Source organism: Hipposideros armiger, unplaced genomic scaffold (assembly GCF_001890085.2).
Source record: "Hipposideros armiger isolate ML-2016 unplaced genomic scaffold, ASM189008v1 scaffold_361, whole genome shotgun sequence".
NCBI lineage: Eukaryota > Metazoa > Chordata > Mammalia > Chiroptera > Hipposideridae > Hipposideros > Hipposideros armiger.
In genome coordinates this window covers 353,762-376,932 of record NW_017731711.1, presented here as the reverse complement: position 1 = coordinate 376,932, position 23,171 = coordinate 353,762, and the positions used below count along the sequence as shown (strand labels likewise).

General features: G+C 38.7%; 1 protein-coding gene across 4 annotated transcripts in view; it reads right to left on the bottom strand.

Moving 5' to 3' along the window:
* Positions 1–178: 178 nt before the first annotated feature.
* Positions 179–23,171, bottom strand: part of LRRC8B (leucine rich repeat containing 8 VRAC subunit B) — a 72,204-nt gene continuing 49,211 nt past the window's right edge. For all 4 annotated transcript variants that reach the window (XM_019661781.1, XM_019661779.1, XM_019661780.1 and 1 more), the window contains 3 exons: positions 18,732–18,832; positions 14,044–16,205; positions 179–5,500 (listed from right to left, as the gene is read on the bottom strand). In XM_019661781.1, coding sequence (XP_019517326.1) covers positions 5,228–5,500; positions 14,044–16,179 — 2,409 coding nt within the window. In that variant the 5' untranslated portion in view covers positions 16,180–16,205; positions 18,732–18,832 and the 3' untranslated portion in view covers positions 179–5,227. The remainder of the gene's footprint in view (positions 5,501–14,043; positions 16,206–18,731; positions 18,833–23,171) is intronic.

Below are 23,171 nucleotides of genomic sequence, written 5' to 3'. Positions count from 1 at the left end.
GAGAGAGAGAGAGAGAGAGAGAGAGAGAGATCTTCTATCCAAAAGATAAACCGATCACGTGACTATTTTACCCAATAATTCCATTGTTTCTCCCTTTACTAAACCTTCTGAAAATTTCCTGTCTTGCAGTTTATTACTTTTTATTTATCTGGTCCACTATTCTTTGTTGGTGCTAACAGTAAATGGGGAAAAAGGAGCCAAGGAGAGAGAGCGCGAGATGGCTTGGTTTGTGAACATCAGTCCTCAAGGATGAACACTGTTGGAAAGATGGACCTATTTGACAAATCTCCACTACCCTTCTCCCCCCTCAGTGTATTCTAGGATCAATCCAGCTCTTTTTCAGGGGCTTGCTCTTTTGTGACCATTGTAGCATACTTCTGAAAACTCATACTACTGTTATGAGATTCATGGGTAACCTGAAATCTGTAATTTGGAGAATAATGTAACCGTGCAACCGCACAGGGAAGTGTGAGAAGAGGAAGGGAATCATGTTTGGAACCTGGGCACTGATAATTGCATACAGGTAGAAATTAGCACAGCCAGCTTCTTCCAACATTTAATCCGTTTTTATTTGCCATTTATTATAAAAATTCAATCTTTATTTTACACAAAACGTATTTTAAAAACAGTAAAGTTTACCAAAAACTAATGAATCTCAGGCAAAGGGACTTACCACCAAAATGCAGATTTACATAGTAAACCTGAGGGCCCAAAACATTCAACTCACGACAAAATCTTACATTTTCTAATAGTTTATTACCAGAAGCAAAAACCAGTTATGTATGTTTCAAAATATGTGACAAAGATAAAATAACCAATGCTAACCTAAGAAAATGTCTCTACTTAAGATCGGCCCATTGTTTCACTGAAAGTGAAACATTTGAAGAGTTTTAAAAATATTTAAACACATTTAGATTTATACACAATACATATACGCACAAACACATCCATTCTAATTCTATGCCCCTTTGTATTTTTTAAATTGCACCATCTCTGTTAGAGAGAATATATAACATGCAGGAGGCATTCATAATTGTTTTTCTCAGCAGTAGTGTATTATACAAGTAAAAAGCAAAACTTAAATACGAATTAAATTCAACTAGAAGCCATTTCTATTCAGTACTTTGGCTCATATTTTCTATGTTAATGCTTTAGTGTAGATGAAATGTTCATGTAAAAAAAAGAAGGTTGAAGAGAATATAGTCTATTACCAATGGTACTTAGTAGATAAATTCCCAGTGGATGTAGAAGTGACGGACCAGAAACCAGAAGAAAGCAATTAAATAGGACTACAGTTTTTCACTGTTTCAGCTTTCATATCTGGCTGAAGATGAGAAATATTATATTTTGGGCATTTTGTAATAGTTATTAGTTTATACCATTTCATGTATATAATGTCTTCATAATTCAAACCAGGATACAAAATAAACCCTCCCCTCTCACTAGCTTTCCTCTTGTTTCCTGAAAAAAATACCGCACAGATTTTGATGCAAAAACAGTTTCTGAAAATAAAATGAACTGCTAAATTCTTACGCTTTGGGAGGGATGAGAGAGCATGAGATCAGCTGTAAATACTGCAGGGATGGGTAAAGTAGAACTGCTCAATTAAATAATTAGAGGCTCTGGCTTCCCCCCAAATAAATATATGCTCAGGTATCACTGCGAGTTCTGTAGCCCAAATATATTGTTGCTGTACAAGTGCTGATCAAATTTAAGGGGCGGGTGACTGGAGGGGGAAAACAAAATACCTTATGTGAATAGCGTGATGATAAGAGAACATAAAGATGGAAAGAGCATTTTATTGAAAATACAGGGAAATAAAGCTATAAATCCACAGAATTGTTGTTTGATTATTTTAATGGTTTCTGAACCCATCAATATTATGCAGTATTTTAATTAAACATACAAAATTTGAATCATGAAACACATGAAAAACAGAAATAAATATTTTCACTATCCAACAATAATGTTATGCAAATAACTGCTCACCACAGCACACAAATTGGAGCTATGCCACAGTGCTGAGATCTTAGGATCTTGATTTACCCTGTTTAACGCAAACATTTGTTAAGTGACAGTGAAATATGGTGACATCTGGGGGGGGGGAAATTAAGACTGAGGATGAAGAATGAAAACAGTATCTATGTGCCACATAGAGGTACCCTGATGTAGGTTAGGGAAAGAACACCGCACCTTACCAGAAAGGCTCAAAACTGCTTAGGTTCGCAGACTAAGGTTAAGCATTGTTTTCTTTTAAATATTATAACTAAGAGAACAGAACACTCCATGATTACAAGTAATGAATAAAAAAGAATGAATAAAAAAGCATTAACCTACAACCTCTTACAAAACTTTGGAAAAAAGTACTAAACATATCCCAAACTAATAAGTTATATTTTGCATACACAGGGGTGTGTGTGTCTCAATGTGTGTGCAAAGTCATCTGTGTGTGTGTGTGTGTGTGTGTGTATCTGTGTGTGTGTGTGCACACACATGTAAATAAAATGAACCAATGCCACTGCTAGCATAAGCCATCAACTTGGTTCTGAATAAATAACATCCACATTTATATTTTGGAAAATGTACTACACATTCTTGGAAATCAAATGCGAACTAAAGTCTCATAACTATAAGTGAACACATTTCATTTTTCATTTAAAATCCTCTTAAATGAATAGGAACACTTGCAAAATGAAGATGTGCTCTAACTATGCAGTAAAGGTGGCGTCAAACATCACATTTTCCTATGTAAGTGGTGGTCTCAGAGTTCCTTGCATCAATGCTATGTCATTTCAAGAGCTACCTAAACACTGGTGTGTAAGACTGAAGTAAAAAAGAAATCTAAGAACTATGGCATCAAGAACAGAGTTTGCACCAGTAACTATACCCTCGTGTCTAGAAAGCTGCTTACAATATTCATTATTGATCCTGACCGTAACTCGCTTCCAGAATGCAGAGAGGTGATAAGGAAGACTTAGCCAATGACTTTGGCAGGTGAACAAAACCAGTCACTTAGCTATGAAGAACTCTAGTTTCATTCTAGTCAGGGGAATGGTAGCAATGTAAAATTTGTTTTGAAAACTCTTCTTTATAGAAGAGCGTGGAATTTTGCATACAAATTATGGCTCATTTTATGACCCAAAACATTTAAATACCTCTCCATGTATCATGTTCACTGAAGATAAACCTGTCCAATGCTGGAGTCAACATGCATGACAATTCTATTGTGAAACATTAAAACGACCATCAACTCACATTTAAAAAAAATGAAAATAAAAAACCCTAGATATAGTCAGAATCTGTTTTCTGAAGTCCTAGAAGAAAGTTTCATCAGTTATGCCTGGGTCCCTGAGAACTTGAATGTTCTGGTTCAAGGCAAGTTTTGGTAAGAATTACATTTTCACACCATTCCCTCTCATTCAGAATAAACAATAAGGTTTAGGTTTTGGTAAGAGTTACATTTTTACACCATTTCTTCTCATTCACAAGAAACAATATGGTTTAGGCAGCTTTTGGCGTTGTATATTTTTTGTAGCTGATATTATTCAAATTTCATTTCACGCAAACAGTTCTTTTCTCTGAGCTCCAGTTCAGGGATGTGTGGCAGGTGAGGGAAGCTATATTTTGTTATAATTTAAAGACTCACTTTCATCTTTTTGGAATGGGAAAAGCAAGAAAAAACACCACACTTTGCACTTCCATGTTTACAGTACTCTTTTCCCACTGTGTTTTCCAGTTTTGTCTAGGTGCGGTCACTACATTATTTCATAGTTACATCCAAAATGAGAAGGCATCGTAATGCCTTAGACCCATTAGAGAAAAACACATTAAAAAAAAGTACATTTCCCAAAAATGAGTCAGCTGCTTTTATTCATTTGACAATATCCATGATAATGAAAGGCCAAACACAAAAGCTCTTCATTAAAAAAAAGAAAAAAAAAAGCCAAATGCATACCAGAAGAGTTAGACAAAGTCATGAGATGAATTCCAGTGAAATGGATTTATTTCTCTGTGAGCTTTGAAAAGTCACCTTAACCACTGAATAGAGGCTGAGTGTGTTACATTAGTCGTAGCTAGAGATCATGCAGATGGAGAAGGAAAGTATTTTGCTTTAACACTTATTTAATTTCTGCAAAGTGTTTTAAAACCAATTTTGAAGATCCGAATCTGTACCTCTCCCCTCTATCACAGTTTTTGAAGTCATTAAGAATTGTACCCGTACAATAAGCACAGCAACAAGGGAAGAGAGAGGTAGATGATCTGGCCATCCTCGTATAAGGAAACCCCCCAAATATTTTAGGGCACGACACACAAGGCTTTTGTTATCCAAAAGTAATTAGTTGCAGAGTGCACAAACATACTGGAGAATGCACACAAATGAGAATCATAAGCAGCCCAAACCGAGTATATGAATAGTAAATTCCTAAAGAGATGCATGTGTTTTCCGTACCTTACAAAAATTATTCCCACAGATTTTGAATTCAAGATCACACAATAAAAATATTTGTTTTGTATTTACTATAAAAAGTTAGCAAATAAAAAAAGGCTTTGATGATACACAAGAAGACATTTTAGAGAATACATGAATTTTCAGGATGCCCCTAGGGTGACAAGTCCTCCGTACCCAGCTCCTGTTCTATGCAAGGTCAAAAGCAGGCACTTTTTCAGGGTTCATCATCGTTAAGAGAAAACCAGATGAAGGAAGACTCAAGCAAACTGGGACAGGGAGTATAACGCCAAGAAGGAATTCTGCCAAGCACAAGGCGCCCTGCCTTAACATATTTAAGAACATAAATCAAAGACAGTGCTCAGGCTACATCAAAGAAGTTTATATGGATGAGTTTATGGTCTAGGTGAAAAATCAAACAGGAAGTCAGTTGAAACAGTGTGCAAATAAGTAATGGGGACTGGGGAAGGGGAAGAAAGAATAGCTGATCTTCAGGGTATAAGCTGCAAGGTAGAGATTCAATAATTTCATGTCCCCCACTCCACCCTCGAAGTGTACTTCTTACATCTCAATAAGTAAAAGATCAATTATTCACAAAACTTCAGTTCAGTGTTAACACTTTTTACCTGTTTAATTTAGGGCTAGACACAGTTGCTTTAACAAGACATTTGGTTAGAGTTAGTCATCATTACCCATTTTTTAAAATTTTTATAACTGAGGAAATTTTAGTTCTCATTTAAAGCCCTGGGGCATATTTTTAAAAACAATTTTCTCTTTAGGTTAACATTTATCTAAGCAAGTCTGCAAACGCTCTGTTACAGGGAGAGGAAGAGTATTGAGCAGATTCTCCTCTACGATCAGACAGCTCCGTTTGAGGGACTGACAGCCTTCCAGTTCAGGAGGAAGTGTTTCCAGGTAATTACCAATGAGCTCCAGATGCGTCAGGTTCGACAGCTCACCCACGTGAGGGGACAAACTCATCAGGCTATTTTTTCCCAAAAGTAAACACTGCAGCTTTTTGCACTGAAACAGCCCATCTGGTAGCATCTCAATCTGGAAAGGGGGAAAAAAGCAGCCAGTAAAACTGGTTTTTGATGGCCTATGATAATACGTTTACTTATGTATACTCCTAAGTTTTCCCCAAAAACATATTGCACGTTTACAGGGATACACACAACAATGATGATAAATTTGATATACCTGGAAAAGGTAAAGGAAAAATAAGGACATTCTGACATGGAGTCAGGATCAAGGCTTTCATAAACTAAGAAACCCTTGTTATACATGGGTGGGAACAAATTTGGCTCTAAACGTTCTCACAAGCAATTCTCAAAGAAAGCCTAATCAGTTACATACTCATTCTCCCTAAGACAAAAAACAAACAAACCAGTAACTCAGGAGAATCATTATTCTTCTAGAGTCCCAGATCAGAAATCAATTGCTCTCAAGAGTCCTCATAAAGAGTTTGCTGTCTAATGTAATGAGCAACATCCTCAAAAATATCCTGAGAACAGACATGAAGCTATTTCTTTTTTAGGGTTTCACAATACAGACTGAAAACTTTATTCTGTTAAAAACAAACAAACAAAAAGTTGGCAGAAGCAGACAAGAAGAGATGAGAACACGGACATGTGCATTTCATTGCCCTCTACATACACACTTGTGAGTAGTTACCCCTCTTCCTGCTTTCTGGTGGGTTCGATTAAATCATGTAACACAGAGAAATAATTTTAAATATGATAAATAGCCTGCAATGAGGTCAATTCCTAGAGCCGCTCAACTGAACTGCCCCCTTCACTGGTGGGTAGGTTGCATGTGAATTTCTGAGGGAGCCACAGTGTTTACATGAAATAGCGTTTATTGGGGAAAGACATCCAGAAGAGAGATGGGCATGCCCAAGGCCCTCTACTCTCACCGTGCCCCTGAGAGGAGAGTTTGAGCCAGGAGAGCAGACTGCACACACCCCACCCGATAACACTGCACGTATGTATGCAGGCGGGACAGGGCATCTTGGCAGCTGTGAAACAATGTAGGCTCCTTGGTTAGGGAGTCGCTTTGTTAGAAACAGGGATGAAAGGGGCGCTCCTGGGGAGCCAGCCTGCACCTCTGACGCGAAGGCAGCCCCACTGAGCGAGCTAGCTCTCTGTTGGAACGCCCAGAGCCATCCAGACTGATCTCCTCAAAAGGATAAGCATTCTCTATACAATCTAAAGAATGGTCATATTGCATTCACAAATGCTTATTATGTTGGAAACTCCCCTCTCCTCCATCACCCACACATACACTCAGTACTGGATAGCCTTGAAAATAAATGTAATCATTAACATTGCTAAGACTGGCATTTAATATAGCTCATCACTGTACACCAAAGTACTAAGTATAAGCAAAGGAAAAATATCTACCCTTTTATTTCCTTCCCTTCTCAAGAAGGCAGATGCAAAACCATACACATGTAGATTTCAATATAGAAATATGGCAGAGAGATGAGAGACAGAAGAAATATCAGGCCTTTCTAAAGCGACCCTTTCTGGTCAGACCTCTGCAGCTCAAAATTAGGGTCAGCGACATATACCGTATTTGCCGGCGTATAAGACGATTTTTTGGCCCTGAAAAATATGCCTCCAAGTGGGGGGGTCGTCTTATACGCCAGGTACACTTCAGATAGACTGCCCATAGTGCTTGCCCCGTGCCATAGTGGCCTCCCGATGCCCGCCCACTTCATTCCACATACCGTTCAGGCATCAGCAGCGCTGCTGGGTGTATGCTCGGCTGTTATGCGATTTTGCTGTTATGCGATTTTACCACACTTGCAAAATCGCACACAGCCGACCATATAACAAACTCTGTATTTTGAGTGGAAATGTTAGGGGGTCGTCTTATACGCCGAGTCGTCTTATACGCCGGCAAATACAGTAAGTAGAGGGAACTATCAGTCCTATGCAATGTGCTCAGTGTTGAGAGTGCCTGTTGGTGCCTAAGTAATAACTTAGGCAAACTGGTTAAAAAGGGAGAGAGTGTGGCTCCTCTGTATTTGTAAACACGTGCTGTGAGCCTCCTTTTGTGCCAGGCTCCCAGCTGGGTGTTGGGGAGAAAGTGCTGGGCAAGCCAGATGGGTCTTTAATAACCTCAGTCTAATGCAGGGTTTTGCAACCTTGGCAGTGTCGACATGTGGACAGGACAATTCTTGCGGGGCTGCCCTGTGCATTGCAGGATGTTTAGCAGCATCCATGGCCTCCCCACCTGTGACAACCAAAAATGTCTCCAGGCAAATGTCTCCTGGGGAGCAAAACTGCCCCTATTTGAGGAGCACTGGTCTAATAGGAGAGAGAAATATTAAACGATTACACAAATAATTACTCTGTTATGGGTGCTATGAAGAGCCCTAAGCACAGCTGCATCAGGGTATCCCACACCTCTCTTCTTCAGGCAGCTTCCAGATCCCAGCAAATACCTTGCTTAACTGGGCTGATTACCTAGTGGGTGAACACCCTGAGGCCAGGGCCCTCTCCTCTTGTCTATCAGCACTGCCATGTTCTCAGAGTCTTCTTTCAAATCTCTGAATTTGTACTTTTTGCTACTTCTCAGCCCCCGGGACAGGCAAGGGCTTTCACAAAGCAACGGGAGTGAGCCTCTGGGGCCCAGCTGTCAGCAGGTCTGGCTGCTGTCATGAAAGTGAGTCAAGGGCTGCGGGTAGCAGTACCGCTCAGTGCCCAGTGTCCATCTCAGGGGCTTTCTCTCAGCGTCAGCACCTAAGGCATAGGACCTGAACTCACCCACTCAAATTCGATTTTGCTAAAGGCAGCTGGGGAGCTGTGATAGAGACTCAAGACTTGCTTTCAATTCAGAAATCCTATCCTGAAAAATCTACTAACAGCTTAAAAAAATAGTTTGCCCCAAATCTTATAAGAACACTACATGCATTTTGCCTGGGCCAATACATTTTATAAAAACTATTTGTAGAGCATTTATTTATACTGAATTCATTTAGCATGCTCTTTCTTAGACTATATAACACATGAGCCAGAAGGAAAAAATTACCCTAGTGGATTTCTTTCCAAAAATCAAAAGAAATATTTCTTTCCAAAAATCAAAAGAAATATTTACAGATTATGAGGGAGATGATAAAATTCATAAAATACACTGTAAAATAACAAAAGAAAAAGAAAAACCAGGGGCTGGCTGAGTGGCTCATTGGTTAAGAGTTGGCTTGGGACACCAGCTCTGCACAGCAGGACCCCGGTTCAAATCCCACATTAGGGCCAGTGACGCTGTGCCCTCTATAGCTAAGATGGTGAACAACAGTTCGACCTGGAGCTGGGCTGCCGTGAGTCGCCAGCGATGGCGTAGGCTGCCATAAGCTACCGTGAGTGGCCGGCAGCAAGCGTGAGCGGCCTACAGCTGGCAGCCTGCGTGAGCTGCTGTGAGCGGCCATCCAATGGCTGGCAAGAGACTCCCTCACCCGGGAAGAGCGCAATGATAATACCAACTTGGGCCAGTGAAGCAACGTCCTCCACAACTAGACTGAAGAACAAAAGGACAGCAGCTTGTCTGTTCCCCTTCCCCGATTCCCCAACGCTGTTCCCTCCCCCAATTCTTCCAATAAAATCTTTTAAAAAAGGAAAACTAATGGCTACAATATTACTCTATATTCTAGAACTCTCTGGCAACCAAATATCTTCAGCAAAATGTACTGGTGCCCCCAGAACATCCATGGAAGGATGGTTTTCTTCCCGTATCTACAGCTGACATTGATAATGAGATATTCCACTGTTCCCCAGAAGCTGGATCTTACTTCAGAATCCTTCTTAATGTCAGATTTCCTTTTCTTTTTTTCCTTTCTTTTTTTCTGGCCATTGACACATGCTATCTCAGGACATGCTAACCAAATCCATAAAATCCAATCATTTCAAGAAACAAAGCTGAACGTTTCTGTTTTTAAGTAGTGATGTCAAAAACAACCACAAGCCCTGCAACATCACTGAACTTTGCGAGGCATTTCCACATTATTCACCTTCTGGCTAGAAGTCTTTGAGTTAATAAACGCAATACTTTAAGTGCAGAAATGTAGAAGTCAGAAGACCTAGGTATATATTGGAGTGGCTTCAAGATTTGAGCGAAGGTATTAAATCCTCTCCCTTTCCTTATGCTCCGTCACATTCAATACATCAGAATCCAATTACGCTTTGGCACTGGGATAGAGATAGATGCTGCCTCCTCCTTTCCCATCTTCCACACCCACCCACCCACACCACTGCTTCCAGTGTAGTATCATTTGCATTGAGGCATAAAAGATGCAGTAGAAGGAGCGCTAGAGGAGGGGTTGGAACACTGGGTTCCATCCCAGATCCATCAGTAGGAAGCCTCAGACCTCAGGCAAATCACTCTGAGCCTGTTTCAGTATCAGTAAAATGAGGGCCATGGACTAGTGCGAGGCTGGCAACGTTTTTCTCTAAAGGAATAGATAGTAAATGTTTTAGGCTTTGTGGGCCTAAGAGGCAAAACTGAAAATTTAATAGGCGCTTATAGAATGTGAGAAAAGAATTTCATACATTTTTTAAAGTGTTGAAATTCAAAATATAATAATAATTGAATACCATTTTTTTGTTTTGTTTTGTACTACAGGCCCACTATTGAGAACAATGGAATTTATTTATGGACAATGCAATTTGAATTTCATATAATTTTTGTGTGACAAAATATTATCATTCTTTTGATTTTTTTCTCCAACCATTTAAAAATTCAGAAAGCATTCTTAGCTCAGGGCTGTATAAAAATTTTAAAAACATCCTTAGCTCAGGCTGTAGGCAGATTTAGCCTCAGGTAGTAGTCTGTCAACCTCTGGCCCATCGTGTTCCTTTTAGATATGAGTCTTTTTCACTTGTTTTAAATCTGTATTCCTACTTCTAAATCACAACTGATTAAACCTTTTCATGGAGTTTGTTTCTTGATTGTCCTTTCCCAACTCTTCCATATGCTACAATCAGAACCTCCATTGAAGGTACCAGTTCAAGCTAACTAGCACTTTCAAGCTCATGTCTCACCCCAGCCACTACCCAATGAATCAAACATGAACTTGACTGGCAGACGTGAAGGTACTTTCCACTCCGAACACCTTGCTAAATGCTTTTGTTCCTTGTTTCATTGGGGCACTCCTGTTGCAATCCTCTGGGCATGACCTCTATCGTTTTACATTTCCCACATCCAGTGTTCTCAGGGTGTGTTCCACGAACACGCCTCTCAAGAGTAACTACGAAAAAGAGTACCTTGCTCAAATATGTTTGGCAAATGTTGCATATCATATTTCCCTCTTGGAGAAGCACAATGTATACTCATACATTAAGGCTCTGAGGAATCCTGCTGCAAAAATATGATAAAAAGAAATGTTTACTTTAATTTTTTTGTGTGTGACAGCATCTATTACTATCCTGTGGAAGAAACTCTGGAGTGCCCTCGCAGTGAATATCTGTCATTCAGGGGACTGCTCGACATCTTCGATATCTAGAGAATTCTCTGCCTGATCTTGGTGGGACTCTGGTGAGAAGCAGAGCCCACTTCCTACTAGATGAACCGACAACACCAGATTCTTGTGTGCTCAAGCGTGGGCATTCATAAGCTCTGCCAATCATGTAAGCAAACTGGGACTATGAGTTGGGGCTAGTGTCACAAAGAAGCAGAAACCATGAATAACCTATTTTGTGGGAGGGAAAGGGCTTCAGCAGCATCAAGATTTCAGGGGCAACCATGGTCCCCAGTGCTGGTATGGTCAGAGGCAGGGTATCCATACCATTTTGCTTTTGTGCTGTGATTTCGGCTGCAGTCCTTTTTGCTGTCTGACTAACTTTGTGCTTGATTGTTTTCCAAGCTTGATTCTGCAGCCTTTTCAGTAATGATATGAACTACACAACGTCCTTTCAATAAATGCCTTTTCTGAGGCCGGCTGAGTGGCTCAGTTGGTTAAGAGCTCGCTCAAGAGTGCGAGCTCTGAGCAACAGGGTTGCCAGTTCGATTCACGGCCTGAGCTGAGTTGCTGCTGAGCTGCCAACAGGTGGCAGCACGGCTCAGCTAAAAATAAATAAATAAATAAATGCCTTTTCTGCTTAACCCCAGTTAGTATCTGTTGCTTCCATCCATGAATCTGATATATTGCTCAAGTCTTTAGAAAAGTCTTTAAAACAGGAATCTTTCAGGAATCTGAAATCTCATTCCAAATGGATGCATCAACTCACATTTTTGAGTGTGCACATCTAAAAATGTATGCATTGAATTTGATGTTTTGTTTTCTAATTTTTATAAATATTTTGGTCTACCTAAGAGAATCATGAGCATCTCAAGGTTAGAAGGAAACTTGCAATTATTTAAATCCCTATATGAAACCTGAATCCCTGATTCCCTTTAACAACATTCCTACAAGTGGATGACAATCTATATCGGGACCGTTTTATTAATAAAAAATCACTTCTCCCTCCTCAAATGTTCATTCAATCTTTGGACGGCTTTTTGGGAAAAATGAGAAATCTTCTGCTTGTCCTAGTTCTAACACTTATGGGTACTCCCCAAAAGCCTTCTTTTCTATTTAAGTTTTCAAATATTTGAAGACCAATTTGTGGACTAGTCTCTCTTCCTTCCAGTCCCAATACTTTCCACCATTAAGCTAACCTGTTCCATCAGAAAGGTACTTTTCACCTCTCTGGTCGCCATCTTCTAAGTGAGTTCCAGTTCCTCCACATCCTTATTAAATAAGTCTCTTCACAGTTCTAAGTAGAGTGTCCTGAGTAGTTGTCATGGTCATCATTATGGCTCTGAGGACGCTCAGCAACTGCTTATTGTACTTCTGAGACAACCTACTCAAAGATATCATTTTACTTTGGCCATAAACTACCTTCAGCATAAGACTTTTCACATGCTACCAAGCATCCTCATTTATTCAAAATAGAACGTGTCTGATACTCACTTCTAGTCTTTCTTTCAGATACAGAAGTCAATAAATTTGGTATCAAAAAGTGCCAATGGTCTTAAGTTCTCATTAAACTTTAAAAAATAGTAACCTACTTATATATTAAATAATTCATGGCCAGCTAACAATTTCATCAGCTGCAAATTTCAAAAATTCATGTCGTGATTTAACTGTATGACAACTTGGTGGAACAAATACCTCTTAAAATAATTTACACTTTTTATTATCAATTTAACAATGGAAAAATGTAACCAAAATATTAACATTAATCAACTGCATAATTAAACAACACTAATGATAAATTTCTAGACCTGTAGTTTTCAAAGTATGGTCACCAGACCGGCAGCATCAGCTTAATCTGGGTCTTTTGAAAACTGCAAATTCTTGGATCCAGACCTACTGAATAAGAAACCCTGGGAGTGGGGTCGACTCATCTGTTTTAACAAGCCCTTCAGGTAATTCTGATGTGCACTGCTAATCTAGATCAATCAATCCTAAAAGAGATTTAAAACCTCATAATCTTTTAAGACCTGAAGATTTCTCATTTATCTTATAATGGGCTCTATCCTTTCACATATGAGTAAAGTCTTAAGAGTTCTCAATATCAGCATGAATTTTGCTCTCATTACTCAACTTTCTGGTATTTCTCCAACAATCCATGGTTTCCCAAAACAGTATCTGGTAGATTAATATGTTTATTAGCCAATACCAAGCTCATAGCTATATTTAGCATGAAATACGAATTACAAAAAAAATCTAAGAGACAACGCATTTTTTTGGGTGGGGTAGAAGAAAATAGTTCCCATTTCAACTTGAGAAAGATCCCTTTCCTCTTTCAGCAGACCTGATTCCTGACAGGTTTTTGTCTTCTTCCCATATGGACATTATCATCACTCTCTCACCCTTTCGGTTAGCATGATTTTTTTCTTTTTCCTCCTCCTTCACATTTTAACCTAGGAAACTACTCATTTATTTTGTTTTCTCTTGTTTCAGAGAAGTTAAGTTTTCCTTAACTTGGCTTTACTGTTGCAAATTATGGTTCATTTTTAAAGCATAGATGCTGGAAAAAGCTCCTAAGAAGCCCTTAGTGTTGCATTATAGAATGAGGCCTTTCATTTTCAATTGCCTTTCTAGACATGCATGTAGATTTCAAATCTTTTTTACTGCATCACAAAAAAAGATTTATGAATTACTCAAAATCCCGTTATTTTTAACAAAAAGTTCTATGACAGATTTGGAAAGCTGAAGAGTGTTATGAAACTTTCTAAGTAGTTAAGACCTTTCCAAAATGAAAAGTTCTGTCATAACTAATTAGTTTAAAATACCTCAACTGTGATGTTTATGTAAAATATGGGAAAAGAGAAGAGAACATATGTTGAACAACTACTAAGAGCCAGGAAATGTGCCCATTGCTTTTTTTTTCTTTTCATAAAATCTCCATGACAACGTGTTAGATTAAAAAATGGATGTTCTCAGTGTCTTGGTAATTTGTCCATGACCACATGGCTAGTAAGTGGTAGGCCAGGCTCAGGGGATGTTTAGTATGACTTAATGTCCATGTATTTTCTTTATCTACATTACACACTGTAACAGCAGGTGCTCAAAAGACTGGCTAAATCAAGGGAAGAATGGATTTACTTACATTGTTGTTCGTCACAGCAAAGTACTGCAGATTACTCAGATACTGGATTTCTTCTGGAATGAAGGTCAGGTGGTTATAGCTTAGATCCAAGTACTGTAGTTTGGTGCATAGAAAGAGCTGCAGGGGCAGATTCTCAATATTATTATGGTCCAAAGAGAGCTGCTCTAGATTAGATAATGCCCCAATTTGGGCAGGAATATAAGCAATGTTATTGTGCCACAACTTTAAGCAGGAAAGGTTCTGGAGATGCTGAAAGCTGATGATCTCTTCCACTGTTTTAAGGTTATTTTCCTTGAGGTCTAACTCATGCAAATTGTTCAGGCTGAAAATGGAGTGTGGAATGCGTTCCAGGTCGCAGCTGATCAGCTCTAGGCTTTTCAGATTGATCATCTTTTTCAGGTTGTTCAACACAACCAGCTTGCTCCCCTCATTATTGAGGGACAGCTTCTGCAGGGAAGGCAGAAGGTCTGTAACGACCTGTGGGATCCGGGACAGGCTGCTCTTCAAGTAGAGGGTCCTCAGGTTCTTTAAGTCCTGAAAGCCCTCCGGCTGCATGGTGCTCAATTGCTCAGGCAGAACACAACCGGACAGGTAAAGTTCCTTGAGACTCTTCAGGTGAAATACCCAGCGTGGAATTTTCCCCATTTCAGTAAATTTCAGGCGGAGGATTTTTAAATTCTCCTCTAGGAAGGCCAGCGCAGGATGGTCGACCACCAGAGACGAGTGGTACACGTGAAGCTCCTTGAGGTTGACCAGCTGTGAGACTGTGGAGGGCAACTTGACCTCAGGGATCAACTCCAGGCTCAGCACTTCGATCTCCGTTAGCTCAAAGACATTGTCTGGAAGACCATTGAGCATAAAAAGATGCAGTTCTATCTTGTCCTGGGAGTTTTTTACAAGCTTGCTTTTCAGTTTCTCGACTGTCCATTCATTATTGAGGTTGATCTGTTTCAGCTTGTTCTCACTGACCTCCGACAGGAATATGGAGAAGCGTTTGGAATAAAGAGGATCATACTGATCGGCCAGATGGAGGATGAAGGCAAAGTCATTCTTGACATCAGGTATGTCGCTGTAGTTGCTTTTTTCTCTCAGCGCCTCAAAGGAATATTGCTTCAGGGAACTCCTGACCATCCACCACAGGCTGTAGGAGGAGGTGAGACCATAAAGTATGACCAAAATGACATAAAATGAAGCCAGGACCTTAAATATTTCTGCCAAGGAATAGACACACTGGTAGCGCTTATATCCTGTAAAAGCCTGCACATCAATTGAACAGTCAATTTCAAGAGTGATGTAGGTTAAAAAATATGGAACATAAGTTATGATGAGGACAAACAAAATGACTTTGACTATTATCTGCTTCAGATACACTCTATAAATGATGTCCTTCTTCTCCACGTGCATGCGGAATCTTTTCACTTTTTCAAAGATGGCTTTGGCCTGTTCGCCCTCCTTCTTGTCCAGGACGCTGGAAGTTGGGCTCTCTATGCCAGCTGACTCCAGGCCAGGCTGCGGGTAGGGCAATGCCTGCTTACTGGCATCAACATCAGCTGAACACCCTGAGGATGAAATCAAAACCTTGGACTTGGAGAGTGTCAGGGGCTTCACTGACTGCTCGGCCACTGTTTCAGACAGGGCGCGCGTAGTCCATGGAGAATCGAAGCACTTGTGAAGGATGGCCACAAAATGCTCAAGCCTGGAACTGGTACTGGGGTAGTGAAGCCAAAAGTTGCTACAGGCTGCAAAGATGAGCGTGTGCAGGAGCACCAGGTAGGGGAAAAACTTGGCGAACCAGTGGAGCTGTTTCTCATAACAGACGGCGTCAATGTAAGAGTACTGCTGTCTGTGGAGGTCATTCTGGATTCTGAGGGGGAGCGGAAGTGGTGTCCCAGGATCAGATGTATTCATGCTGGCTTTCAGGATGTCCCAAGGCACAGCGCAGTGATTGTCGAATTCCACCTTACATGGAAGACAGCACAGAACCCTGCTCTGCGTCAGCTGGAGAGTACCAGCCAGCACAGCCACCAGCAGCATGACCAGGGTGATGTAATACCAGAAGACGTCCCACCAGGGTTTTAGGATATGATAAGATGACTGGGCGTCTGCTAAACATTTTAACTCTGTTAGTGTAATCATGACTTTCCCTTGTAGGAGTACAGAAACTAGAAGAGAAAACATAAAAGAAAAGCCACTGACGTTAGATATCCAAAATAAGCATTTTACCTCTAATGCCTGCACACACATATCCTACCTAAGTAGGATTTAGTTCAGGGGCAAAATCTGAAAGGCAGTACTGATCACAGGCTATCGAAGTCTTCTGGTTTAATTTGAAATTGTGCACTGCAGAGTCTTTTAAATGAGAGACCATTTGGTGATAACCAGGTTGGATCTGTAAGGGTACCTGGGACAGGATGTGAAACAGCTATCTACGCATAGTTTCCTTCTGGATTTCGACTCCATGCTAAGCTATTAAAAACCAGACGCCAAATTTTCTTCAATCAACATTGGGAAAACTTGTTCTTATGCTACAAGTTTCTAACAGCTATATTTTATACCTTCCAAAAAGTCTGAATAAGCTGTTTTCTACACCCTACCCTATGTCTGCAGCATCAGTTTTGGCCTAAGAGTTACATTTCAATCGCTCCAAGGAACCTCTTTTGAACAAGCACTGCTTTATAAAATTATCCCTTAGGGTAATCCTAGAGGGATCTGCCAAGCCTAGGTTCAAAGCAAAACGTGCTTTAATGCATTATCTCTTTTCCCCCCAAGCTCTTGCTTTGTAACTTAATTTCATTCCTAACTCAGAGGATTTAAAAGCTGAGAAAAAACAGTGATGGCTTAAAAATGGATAGGGAAGAAAAACCCAGTTAGGATACTCAACTATGGAAACTCTCATGTTTAATGTTTTCATGGCAAAATACTAATACTAATCAAAATATAAATGATTAAGGGAATACTCTCTTATTAAATTATTTTTGCCTTCAGAAAAACAAGGTGGATTCTGCATTTTCATACTTAATATTTAAAAGTATTCTGACAGTGTTCCTTACATAAATGCTTTCTGTATGGTTCAGAAATACACAAAACATTGAAATTAAGTCATTAAAAAACCCAACTGTTTTAAAAATTGCTAATTAGTGAAATCTATAAGATGGAATAGAGTAAGACAAAAAGAAGTATTTGAATCTAATAACGTATCTGGTAAAAAAAAAAAAAGGAACAAAAAGTCACAGTGGCATGGTCATCTTTCGCTGGTGGTCTAGCTCTAACTTATGTCCACGGGCTTCTCTAGTACTTTCTTGAGTCTGAAGTCATTATCTTTTCTGGGTTAGAGTTTCTCTGTTAGATATCTTAGAACTGGTAGAACCCCCAAGGAAGGCTTTCAGTGGCCCTCTTTCTAGGGACTGGCATCCTGCCTTGAACCCTAGAATTCCATTACAGAGGCTCTGATACCTGTTAATAAGTGTCTTCTCTTTTGCTGGTCAGCCCCAACATATTCCTGATCATCTGACCCTGAACCCTATACCTTCATGTTCTCCTACTTGTTAGGGCATCATCCCATGATCCTTGACTTTAACTGGAACACCACTTTCGGCCTGCATCTTCTCTGGACATCATATTATATTACATGGATTCAACTTCCTCTTAGGACCTGTGGCTTGATTATATAACTTTCCAGGGCTTCCCTCCTTTACTGTAGTTTAGCAGCTCTATTTCTAACTCTTAGCTCCTCCAATTCTGCCTTATCCCACTGCAGTTAACCATAATTGTGTGTCAAGACAAGACAAAAAACAAAAACAAGAGGATTATATGAAACGAATAGAAATTCTTGGACTTATACATAAACACGATATGGGATGATGTTTATGATACCATCATAAATGCTGCCGGATGAACATATGAAAAATACCTAGAGATTTTAGTTGACATGAATGTATACTTTTAGCTAATCGTGTAATAGCTATTATGCTAAATGTAGCTATATGCTATATTAATGTTAATTGCTGCTATGACTATAATCTATGGCTATATTAATCGGTGAACCCAGATAAAAGGGCAATAGTCCTTCTGTGCCATCCTGTGCCTTCCTGGTGAGATTACACCTGGAACCCAGTGCTCAGTTACAGGTTAAAGACTAAGTGAGCAACAACAACAAAAAAATCAGAAACTACTAGTCTGTAAACCATTTCCTATGGAGAAACACAGGTAACTGATGATATTCAGCTGAGATAAAAGCTGACTAGGGAAGCCTGAGAATTTAAATTTAGATTTTTATGTGACTACCATTTGGATGAAAGAATAAGGGGCTCCACAGGCAGAACCAGGTGGGTGGACATTTCAGAAAGTCATATTTTGATTCAATTTGTGGTGGAACATCCATAGAATGCCCTTCTGTAAAATAGTTCAGCCCACTCTCCCAACCAGCGTGTAGGTGAACAAAGGAATTCCTTATAATGGATCAAGAGTGTGAACCAGATCATCTCTAAAGGCTCTTCTAGCTCAAAGTTTATTTGAACTTTATTTGTTCTCTCAAAGGTCCTGAGAGTTAAATTCATTTAAGATAGGCAACTGGAATTACAGAAGAATGTAAACTCTAACAATGATAAGGGTGTCTGACAGTGAATATTTATTCATCAAAGACACGTCAACACTGACCAAAAGAATGTACTTTAAATATTTATACTTACGCTAATAAAAAAATGATTCCAATAAGTCAATAATGCTTCAATCAGGAGGCCTACACCTTTTAAAATTTCTTAGACACACCATCTCTGTGTTTATCTTCATTCTATGAGAAAGCATAGATATCTTGAAATAGCCACAGTCATTTAAACAAACAAAAATTGGAAATACTGTCTTCAGAGACCTTCTCCATCATGATGCAGCAAATAGATTTTCATAAATCAGTTCACTTTTCATATTGGCAAAGCTATATATATAGGACCTCACCCACATATCAGATCATAATCATTCCCTGAACCCCTTACATTACAGAAAAATTTCTACATAAATTTAGATGTAACAGATTTAAAAATCCTGTATCTACAACACTTAGATGAACACTTAGCTTTTCCCAAGCAGTCTTCAAATGTTAATTTCTCTTATTCAGTCCTCATGCAGTTGGTCTTACTTGCATTTATCAGATGGCCTGTCAAATCATGTAATTTCTGCACCATAATTTGGAACTTCACATCTATCCAAATAAGAACACTCAGTGCACTTAAAATTTAGCCTACTGATTTCATTAGAAGTAGTCACAAGTTAATAACTTTTTAAGACACAGCTCAGAAATATAGCTGAAATTCTCTGAAATTATGATATTATTAAATATATCTATATTCATTTTTTTACCTTGTAGATTAATAAAAGACATTCCTAGACTCTTCTTCAAAGAAGCAGATACAATAGTTTAAATTACATATACTTGTATATTGATCAGTTTGAAACAAGAACATTTTAAAAATAAACAGTTTTAAATTGGATGGTAAAATTTTTTAGTGCCTATATAATCTCTGAAAGTTTCTGGGAAGGTTTATATATTTGATATCTGCCCTGAAGATACAATCCTTTATTGGTTGATTAAGTACTTGAAATCCAGCTCCAGAATAAGGACCCCAAATTGTATTTAAGACATTTTTAGCAATAATCTTGTGACCTTGTCATTTTGCAAAGGTCAAAAAGTTGAACATGTCTAAAATTTACTTTGTATTTACCAATCCATGTGTAAAACCTGCTTAACAATTACTACCCATTATTCAATCATTTTGCAGGCCAAAGAGCACGGTTAGTGAGTATGAAAATCTAGCACGACTGGAGTATGAGTTTCTCATTCATAATTCATTTTTAAATGGCTTACAACATACGATATACAACTGCATTTATGTGCAGCAAGCATGATAAAGGCATTTGATGTGTGAAACATTATTCCACTGCATTGCATCTGTAATGTGCCAGAAAAGGAATTTACTGCATAATTCCAGAATGCTACTCACTCATGATGATACCTCTTGTATACAATATTTTTTTTTAAAAAATGGGAAATATATTTTTTACTTTAAACAGTATTTCTATGAAAGCAGAAAGACACAAACCTCCAACTATAGTAATATTTAAAAATAATCAGTGAGAAACTACTATAACTAAGCTATTAGCAAACCATAACTTACTACAGGTTCACCATATTTATTCTAACTAAAAATTATTTGTAAAGAACTTTTCCCTCTTTAAGAATAATAAACTTTTCCTCTAATCACCTAATGCAGATTTCCTTGTGAGAGTTGCTTGTCAATAGAGAGCAAAAATCTATTATTAATAATAATCTGACATCTGGTTTCCTACTATCAAAGTACTTTCATTTATATTAACTTGTTTCATACTTATAACAAGCCATTGTGATAAATATTATTTTGCACATTTTATAAACATAGAAAATAAGGTGGACCCAAAGAAGTATTACCATGCCCAAGGTGACAAAACCATCAAGAAACAATAACAACAAAAACCTAGGAACTCAGACTCAAATCTCAAGCCTTGTCCACACCAGACCACACTGTCTCATTCAATCCAATTAATTATGCCAGTCTCAGTTCTCTACAAAACTAAAGAAAAAGCTGAATATTTAACTCTCTTCTCCAACTGCAATGGACTGAATATTTGTGTCTTTCCCAAATATGTATGTTGAAACCTAACCCCCAGTGTGATAGTATTAGGAGGTGATGCCTTTGGGAGGTGATTAGGTCATGAGAGTGAGGCCCTTGTGAATGGGATTAGTGTCCTAATAAAAGGAACCTCAGGGAGCTCCCTGCTCCTTCCGCCATGTGAGGACACAGCAAGAAGATGGCTTTCTATCAACTAGGAAGTGAGCTCTCTACAGACATAACGCGCCTTGATCTTAGACTTTTCAGCCTCCAGAACTGTGAGAAATAAATGTTTGTTAAGTACCCAGTCTATGGTAATTTGTCATAGCAGCTCCAACTGATTAAGATATCAATTTACCCCATCATTCACCTTATAACTGGGCTCTATTATAATCTTTTGAAGAACAAGGATGCAAATGTACAGTTTTCTGCAATGTCTCCAGTTACATATTATGTAATCTACTTTCTCAGTTAACATTTTTTTCCTACTAAACATTTTCCACTGAACTATCTAAGAGTAAATATATAAATACGAGGTCTGACAATTAAGTTTGCAAACTTGTTGTAATGATGTTGCTAACCTTTTAGATATCAGAGGGATTATTCATTATGAATTTGTACCAACTTGGACAAACAGTTAACCAAGTTTACTATTTGGAAGTGCTGAAAAGGCTGGGTGAAAAAGTTAGACGACCTACGACCTGAACTTTTTGCCAGCAATTCATGGTTCTTGCATCACAACAATGCACCAGCTCACATGACACTGTCTATGAGGGAGATCACCCTCCCTACTCACCAGATCTGGCCCCTCAATGACTTCTTTCTTTACCAAAAGATAAAGGAAATATTGAAAGGAAGACATTTTATGACATTCATGACATCAAAGGTAATATGACGACAGCACTGATGGCCATTCCAGAAAAAGAGTTCCAAAATTGCTTGGAAGGGTGGACTAGGCACTGGTGTCGGTGCATAGCTTCCCAAGGGGAGTACTTCGAATGTGACTATAGTGATATTCAGCAATGAGGTATGTAGCACTTTTTCTTAGATGAGTTTGCAAACTTAATTGTTCGACCTCGTACATAGAACCTGGATTTAATGACATATAAAAAGCTAAAGCATTTCTATATATTAACTCTTGTTAATTTTTCTCATTGATGTGTTTAGAGAGCTAGAGCATAACTGCCCTTTGTCATTACAAAATGTAATACTGTTTGTGTGTCTAGGAAACTTTTTCCAAAGCATATTTTTGCAAACAATAAGGACCCAATCCAAATCAGATATCTATTTCAAATACACGAATTATTAAATCATTTCAAAGAGACAATGTTAAGGGCAAAGCATTTTTATGGTCCTAATCCCATTCCTTTAGCTTTTAAATCTCATTAAACAATCATAAAAGCTTTTCAATGCACATGAATTTGTTTGACAATCCACCCCGAAGTCTCTAAGACTGGAACAACAACACTCAAGTTAGGCATCTTTACTTCCCACTAGTCCTATTTTACTTTGAAAGCATTTCCAAAATAACCAGTGAAAAAACAAACAAACAATGATCAGATGGTATTTAGAGTCATTATATGCTGAGAACTGGACGGTACTTCAAAGATTCCTGTCTCTGACCCCAACCAGGGATATAGCCAAACAATTCAAAATGGGGTTTCTCTACTTACTCTCACTGAAAATTGATTTTAAAATGATCTTATATCCATTCAAAATGTTTAGTACTACATCAGGATGTTTTTTCTGGTCTAACATTTGTCTAACTGAAGTTTAAATTCACCTCTTTGAGTTCTCTCTCTGGGAAACAAAGCATCAGTATCTTTAATTAACTTGCTCCTTTATTCTAAATAACCCCTGAACCGCTCTTCAGAGATCTGATAACAAGTGCTTTAAATGATCTCTAGCAAGACACTTGGTACACCAGTTTAGGTCCTTTACCAATTGTTTCAGATCTTCTCAGTATAGTGACTTTCAAATAACAAACACCCTTTCCAAATTTTAGTCATAGTTTTGAGACCCAGAGGGGAACTAAGATTTATCTAGTTAAGTGTTTCTCTTACATTAATGTCCATAAAAGTCACTGGAGAGCTTATTAAAACACGAAGTGATGGGTTCTACCCTCAGAATTTCTGATTCATTAGGTCTGATATAGGCCCGAAGAATGTACATTTCTAACAAATTTCTAGTTAATTTCTAGTTCCTAGTGGGACTAGTGCAGAGACCATTTATAAGCCTCACAAATCTATGACCATAGTTGTCAATTTTGGCTTCACATTAGAACCACCAGGGGCACTATTAAAAGAAACCTAAAGTCAGGCCCCAGTCCCACAGAGCAATTCAGTTGGTCCAGATAAGGCCAGAATCATTGATTTTTTTCTAAATTTTCCCAGAAGGAGAAAGCTCACAGGATAGACTAGCAATAAAATATCTAGGAAAAGTGCCTACCTTTTAAGTGTTCTGGAAGTTTCACTAGATGTCTAGGTACTA